This window comes from Emys orbicularis, chromosome 10 (genome assembly GCF_028017835.1).
Source record: "Emys orbicularis isolate rEmyOrb1 chromosome 10, rEmyOrb1.hap1, whole genome shotgun sequence".
Taxonomy (NCBI): Eukaryota; Metazoa; Chordata; order Testudines; family Emydidae; genus Emys; species Emys orbicularis.
The window spans coordinates 20,219,529-20,227,450 of record NC_088692.1 but is presented as its reverse complement, the minus strand read 5'-3'; the positions used below and the strand labels follow the sequence as shown (position 1 = coordinate 20,227,450).

The window sequence follows — 7,922 nt, the reverse complement described above, 5'->3', positions numbered from 1 at the left end:
CAGGAGTACCGACGTCGACAGCGAGCACTTCCGGGATCGATCCCAGAAGATCGATTGCTTACCGCCGGACCCGGAGGTAAGTATAGACGTACCCATAGACTAACAAATGTATTGGAGCATAAGCTTTCGTGGGTGAATACTCACTTCGTCTGACAAAGTGGGTATTCACCCACGAAAGCTTATACTCCAATACATTTGTTAGTCTATAAGGTGCCACAGGACTCTTTGTTGCTTTCTACACATATGAGTTATTTAACAGTAAATTATACTCATTTCAATGGAAATGTGGCCTCTGTGAAAGGAGTTAGGAGTCTTAGTCTACTCATTGGTCAAGTGATCACATTGCAAAACTCGCCACCAGAGCTGTTAGTAGAGCTGTCAAGGACTGATTGAACATAGAGCCTGAACTGCCACCTCTCTGCTGAAAATAGTTCCCTAGGCTGTCAATCCAGCACCTTTCCCCAGCACTAGATTCACGATATGTATTTAAAATTCTTTGTGGGGGCACAGCTCTGTGCACAGTTTCAATACAACTGTGCATAGGAGTCTGTTGTACAAATAGAAATGACTTTTGCTCAGGAAAAACTTGGGACGACAGAAGTTTAATAAAACAATAAAGCTTAATACCAATAAAATATTTGGACGGGATATTAAACCTTGTGTTTCAAGGCTTAAGAAAATCTTCAACTATGAGAGGTGAGGATGAGACATCTGTGAAATGATCTGCCCCCACGTATATCTACAAGAGGGGTCTTACTCCATCCTCTGAGGCGTCTACTGGAGGATACTGTACTACGTGATCTGATCCAATATGGCTGTTATTGTGTTAACAGGGTCCAGGAAGTTTGAGAGCAATGGGGAGTAAGTCTTCTGCTGGGTTTATGAACTGGGGAAGAATCTATCGAGGAGCAGATGCGATGGGCCAGAAGGAGAAATGTGGGGGGCTCTCTGAGAAGAAGACAAAGGTTTCACAGGAGGAGGGGCAGGTCTGAGAAAGGGGGCGGGGGTAGTGCCTGCAGCTGGAGGTAGTAACAGGAGCAGGTATAGTGGAGGGAGGGATGGGCTAGTCCGCGAGGGGATGGCAGGGGCAAGGCAAGAACAGAGGCATGTCTGACTGGGGAACGAGAGGGCTGGGGTAAGGCGGGGCAGTACCGGGAGGAGAGGGGCAGGGCAGGGCTGGCAGGAGGAGAGCGGGCGAGAGGCTCGGGGCTGGGCGGCTCCGGCAGGCAAGAGGCGGGGCGGAAGAGGCAGCACAAGGCGGCGTTGTGCGCTCTGCTGCTCTGGCCCGGCGGCGGGTGGAAGCCGTACACCGGCACGGGAGGCCGGGGAGCCTATGGCCGGGCCGTTGCTCCGGAGCGGGGTGCGCCGGTTCCCCTGGCTCTGCAACGTGCTGCTCTACGGCAGCCTCTTCTCGGCCGGGGACGCGGCTCAGCAGCTGCTGCGGCGGCGCCCGGGGCAGGAGCCCGACTGGGCGCAGACCCGGCACGTGGCGCTGGTGGCCCTCAGCTTCCATGGCAACTTCAACTACGTGTGGCTGCGGGGGCTGGAGCGGGCGCTGCCCGGCCGCGCGCCCCGCGCGGTGCTGGCCAAGGTGCTGTGCGACCAGCTGGTGGGGGCGCCTGTCGCCATCCTGGCCTTCTACACGGGTGAGTGCGGCCGGGAGCAGGCCTGAGGCCCCGGCACCCTCCTGTGGCTCAGTCCCCCGAGTCCTCTCCCCATGGCCGAGCCCCCCGTACCCCCTCCCCGGGGCCGAGCCCCCCGAACCCCCTCCCCACGGCCGAGTGCCACCTGCGCCCCCTCCCCGGGGCCGAGCTCCCTGCGCCCCCTCCCCACGGCCGAGTGCCACCTGCGCCCCCTCCCCACGGCCGAGCCCCCCGTACCCCCTCTCCACGGCCGAGCCCCCCGTACCCGCTCTCCATGGCTGAGCTCCCTGCGCCCCCTCCCCATGGCTCAGTCCCCCGCACCCGCTCCCCATGGCCGAGCTCCCTGCGCCCTCTCCCCATAGCTGAGCGCCTCCTGCGCCCCCTCCCCGGGGCCAAGCCCTCCGAACCCCCTCTCCATGGCCGAGCTCTCTGCGCCCCCTCCCCATGGCTCAGTCCCCCGCACCCGCTCCCCGTGGCCGAGTCCCCCGCGCCCTTCCCCATGGCTAAGCCCCCTGCACTCTCTCCCCATGGCCAAGCTCCCTGCGCCCCCTCCCCATGGCCAAACTCCCTGCGCCCTCTCTCCATGGCTCAGTCCCCCGCACCCCCTCCCCATGGCTGAGCCCCCCGCGTTCCCTCCCTATAGTCCAACTCCCTGCACCCCCTCCCCACGGCTCAGTCCCCCGAGTCCTCTCTCCATGGCCGAGCTCCCTGCATCCTGTCCCCGGGCCGAGCCCCCCGCACCCTCTCCCTGGGGCTGAGCCTCCAAGGTTGAGTCCCTCGTGTCCCTCCCCGTGGCTGAGCCCTCCGAGCCCCCTCCCCATGGCTCAGTCCCCATGCTTCCTCCCCATGGTCCAGCTCCCTGTGCCGCCTCACCATGGCCGAGCCGCCTGCAACCCCCCACCATTGCTGAACACTCTTCAGTCTCTCCCTATAGTTGAGCTTCCTGGACCCTCTGCACCCCTTTCCACTGATGGGCCCCCAACACCCCCTATCCATGCCTGAGATTGTGCTCCCTCTTGCACCTCAACACCATGTCAGTGCCCCCTGCACCCTCATCCCATGGTTCAAATCACTATGTCCTCTCCAGAAGGGGTTGGTTGAGCCCCTACCCAGCCCCAGCAGCAAGGAATGGTTGTGCCCCTTGCACCATATGCCAATGTGACCTTTGTCCTTGGATTCATCCAAGCTTCTTCAGTCTCTGTGGTGGGATATTTGCATTCCATGTGCTTTACTGCACCTTGAGTCTGTCAAACAAAACTTTTAAAGAACAAGGCTAGTCTCACAGTGTGCTAGCAGTAAGGGCCAAATTTTTGGCCAGTCTTGGTTTTCAGGATGTGCACACAGCACCTCACACATTATACCCATAGTTGGGAAAGCAGTTCTGGGATTTTTTAGAATGAATTCAATTAATTATTAATACCAGCTACATAGTGGACATTTATATAGTGGGCTAGATTCACTTCAGCATGACTTGTGTTTTGCCTGAATTACGTCAATGATTTCAATGAATAACACCAGTGCAAAAGTGGTAATTCAGGCCTATCACCTTTAATTAATCCCAAATGATCTGAAGCACTTTACAGACTGATTATACAAACTATATCTAATGAAATCAGTCCGTGTTACTTTACTCACGATTCTACATCGACTGAAACAGAACTACTGTTTAATAGCAAATATCAGCATTACACAACATGTTAGAAACTGAACTATGCCAGATCCAGTTTTAGGAATATACACCAGTGGTGGAACACTGCTGTTAGAGATGGTGATAATAATATGTAACCTTAACAAACCTAGTGAATGTAAAGACTTTAAAAAATGAGTGAGATGAGTAGAAAGAGAAATAATGTAAGAAACCATTATAGAAAAGACTAGTGTAAAATGAAACTATCATTTAATTTAAACCATGTGTGGGATAAGAACTAAGAGCTTGTCTACTCATGAAAGTTCATCCAGAATAAGGTGGGCATGTGAATTTAAAGTGGACTAGCTATTATTGATTAGCTCCATGTGTGGATGCTCTTATTCCAGAATAAGTGAGCCTTATTCTGAATTATCTTAATCTAAAATGGATTACCTAAACTGCACAAAGGCACTCTTAGTGCAGAATAAGAGTATACACACAGTGAGCAATAGCTATTTTTGGCCTTTTTTCTATGTAGACAAGCCCTAAGTGGTTAGACTCTTTTAACATTGTAAGTATCATGCGATTCTCATTTTATGGTCAGACAAACAGATCATTCAGGGTATGATTGGAAGGAAATGAAGGGAGGAAAGACGCCCATAGCTAGTACAAATTTGCCTGTCATCAAATGCTATCTGCCTAGTCACCATTGTGAACAGATAGATGCAATGAGGGGTACTGTGAACCGCTACCTACCAGGCACACCATGGCATGCAAATATCCATTATGGTGGGCCAATCCTGAGTTGTGCTGACCATCTTCAACTCCCATTGGCTACAGTATGTGTATATTCATAGATTCGTAGATTTTAAGGTCAGAAGGGATCATTATAATCATATAATTTAACCTCCAGCATAATGCAGGCTATAACTTCTGGTTGGATTAGAGCACATCTTTTAGAAAGACATCCAACACTCCCAAACTCTATTCATGGTAATTTGTTCCAGGGGTTGATTCTCTTTATTGTCCAATATTTGCATTTGTCTAACTTTTAACTTCCAACCATCGTTGCACGTGCCCAGCTCTCCTCTGGATCAGGCTCCTTTTGTGTAATGACAAAGCTCCCATGTGTATATTCCTAGGAGCATAATGGGCAGTAGATCAGCTAGTGTGTGTATAAATTTCAAACTGCTGTCCACAGTATATTAAACAAGTACATTTTAGAGCAACTCTACTCTTCAGATCTACACTTTGGAGTTAATCAAACGTGCTGTTTATGATGGCAAAAAATGGCATTTTGACCACTTAGTCAACTAATCCTGAGCAAAATGCTGAGCCCTGTCTATACCATAGTTTCTACTGCTGCTACTGTTGATGAATTATCTACTTCATTTTTGTCACTGTAGATGCAGCATAGTAGATTTAGTTTGGATCACCTCTTTGGTATCACCACTGAAGATTAAGAGAATCAGATCAGGAGATGTGATATAGCAGGATAAAGCAGCCATGCAGAACATTTGCTCTTTATTATCACTCTAACTTCTTTCTTTCAAAGAGACTTGTAACATTGTGACAGAATGTGAAAATTTTGATGCAATAAATAAATGTTGGACCTTTTTGCAATCTTTCTGATTGTCCTAAATGTTTTGCTAGCAGGCATGAGTATACTTCAGGGGAAAGAGAACATTTTTTCCGACTGTAAAAAGAAATTCTGGAATACATATAAGGTGAGGCAAATAGTTGATTAATCTCCCTGTTAAGCAAAACAATTAATGTTATTGAATGCTACAGTTAAATCAAAATAGGATGCTAGCTTCCAACATTGTTTGTGTTTTAATTCTGCTTCCTCTCACTTCTTTTGTTTTGGGATTCTGTGCAGGGGGCTCCATGCAAAGCTGCAGTAACACTGAATTATAGGTAACCAGGTACCGCTACCATCTCCAGTTGGGCAAACTGATTCCATCCTTAAATTGTACAGCATATGTGTTTACAAATGCATCTGAATCCGTGTCAATTACAGTATCCACAATGTAATAAAGACAATTATACTCAAGAGCTGTAATACCATTTATCTTGAGAAATAACCACCAATAAATAGTTAGATGTACAGTTGGCACCACTTTCTTGAACACCTGTTAATAACAATAGTTACGAAGACATCTTTTTTAGTTATCAGTTTCACCCTGTACTTTTCACTGACAGTTTTCCCTTCTTTTAAGAACACTTTTAAGACTACTGATGTCCAATTTTAGCTCATTTCTCTATGTTTTTCAAAATGGTAGATAGGTGACACTAACAAGTGTGGGTTAAAGCCAGCACAAATCCTAAAACTGAGCAAATCAGGGACTTTCAAGATTTTTCAGGCTTTGGAAGAAAAATATATCATGAGAAAAAAATTAGCAGGATAAACATTGCAACAAAGTCAGCATTTCACTTCTTATCATGGAACTATTGCACTATGAGGATAAAAGGGCATTTTTGTCACCCTGGAGGGTGTTCTTATAACCAGTGCCTACTATATGTTTGTAAGAACATTTGGTTTAACAGTGTCCTTCTACTGATCTTGCTTACTCTGAGTAAATTAATTAATCAGTTCAGCTCTAAGAAAGGGGTTTACAGTATATGAGCAAGTAGAAGGAGCGTTGCAAGTGTGAAATAAATATAAAGTTCAGTGGTATTTTTCATTCACAGCTGAAATAAACATTCACTCATTTAAACATTTGTTCAGCCATCTGGTAAATGTGCTTACATATCAGGGATCACATGATTTTGAAGTTCGCATTGTTAGATTTTTGTATATAAACCGAGGCAGAATAATCTCTTAGACATTCTTAGGGTAGCAGCTGATGGGGGTTATTTGCAGTTCTAATATTGCTACCTCTTATTTGAACCACCTAATTTGAAACTGAACACTTTTTATTAACTTTGTTGAGGTATTTCTTAGTCCTTGTTAAATACTGTCAATAAAAAGGAATACTTGAAATAAATCATTGTAACTGAAATACATAATAGTAATTAGTCCATCATTTTCATTTCAGACTGGGCTGTTGTACTGGCCTTTTGTGCAGGTGAGTTTCAAGTTAACATCAGTGCTAACTCAATAACCTTTTCTTAGCCATACAGTCCTATCCTACATTGTGCCCACCCAATGCTCCCATTGAAGTCAATGGAATTTTTGGGTGTGTAAGGAATGCAGGATCAGGTCCTAACAATGAACTCTCTCTCTTTCCAACACAGCTTTCAAACTTCGTTTTGGTCCCTGTTTACCTGAGAACAGCTTACACTGGGCTCTGTGGCTTTCTCTGGGCTATCTTCATTTGCTTTTCACAACAGAGCGGTGATGGCACAGCAAAGTCGGCTTTTCTGTGGTTCCAAAGAGAGAAGGTCAATGCAGATGGAGAACCATCAGAGAAATGAGAAAGTTGTTTAATGGAGTATTTATTTTAAATGGTTAAACTGTGCTTATAAAGGGCAATGAATTGCACTGCCAGCTGATTGCTGTGTTTTAAAATGAATCTTCATCCCAGGGCTCAGTGGTCATTATATACAGTGCAATACTTTGGTTTTGCACCTGTTTGCACAGAAAAGAGGCCCATTGTATATTGCTGTTTAATTATTTTCATGCTGGCAGCTGGTCTCCTCTGGGAACTCTAGCCACTTGCTTGTCACAGTGCAGCAAGAGCATTTGCACAACATGGTAGCCAGCCTCATTGGGGAGAAATATTAACTGTAATTTAATTTTCAAGCAACTTCTGATTGCTAGAAAAGGGGGGGATAGAACATTAAATCATCAGTGTTTATACTTGCTAGTTATTATGAGAGCAAGATTCCTTTTGCATTCACTGGAGTTTTCTCTGAATTGCAACCTATGGTTCTGAATTTATATTTATTCTGAGAAAAAATTGTACTCTTTTTTTTATAGGAACCGATTATAACATTTTTAAACTCTTGCCTTAGCCTGCAGTGAGAATCTGTACAAAGAAAATAACTTAGCCTTGCAAAATTTACCAGTCTAAGCACAAAAGGAATTTGCTCACCCTCTACAATGATCAATGACAAGGAAAAATTAATGAATTTTGCAAGACTGATGTAGCTGTTGAATTGTTGTTGCTGTGTGTGTATTTAATATCCTCAAGATAATGAAGCAATTAAAAGATGGCTTTATTTATTCTGGTTAGTACTTTTAAAATCAACATTATATTTGGATATTTATACTCCTTTTCAGTAAGATTCATAGTGTATGGAGTATGGATGAATGTGTATGACAATACATAACACTCAAAAGCAAATTAGAAATAATGTGCTCAAATTAATGCTTTTTGTGATCATTCTATTACAGGTAATGCTTTTATTTTTATTTCTGCATGTGCCTTAAATGTATAGTGATGAACTGCATTCATTTAGAAGAAGGGAATTTGGGAGGAGTGCCACTGCAGGGAAAATAAGAGCTGACATTAGGGAAATTGACAAGGATTTCAAGAAAGAGTATACACAATCTCTATGTGATCTGCGGTAAGATGTGGAAAGCATTCCATTGGTGATCGTTTTTGAACTTTTACCAATAAATGTGACAGCTATCAGGATTGCAAATAATAAGAAATAAGGTTCAGTTTGATATCAGATTACTAATCCCTCCTACAGAGTTGAAAGAC

The 7,922-nt window shown here is 45.2% G+C and overlaps 1 protein-coding gene across 1 annotated transcript; it reads left to right on the top strand.

Annotated features, from left to right (window-relative positions):
* Window positions 1-1,333: 1,333 nt before the first annotated feature.
* Window positions 1,334-6,687, top strand: MPV17L (MPV17 mitochondrial inner membrane protein like). Its single transcript, XM_065411628.1, has 4 exons — window positions 1,334-1,646; window positions 4,927-4,997; window positions 6,309-6,338; window positions 6,508-6,687. Exons 1-4 carry the CDS (start codon window positions 1,334-1,336, stop codon window positions 6,685-6,687), a joined length of 594 nt encoding a protein of 197 aa, XP_065267700.1.
* The last annotated feature ends 1,235 nt before the right edge of the window (window positions 6,688-7,922 follow it).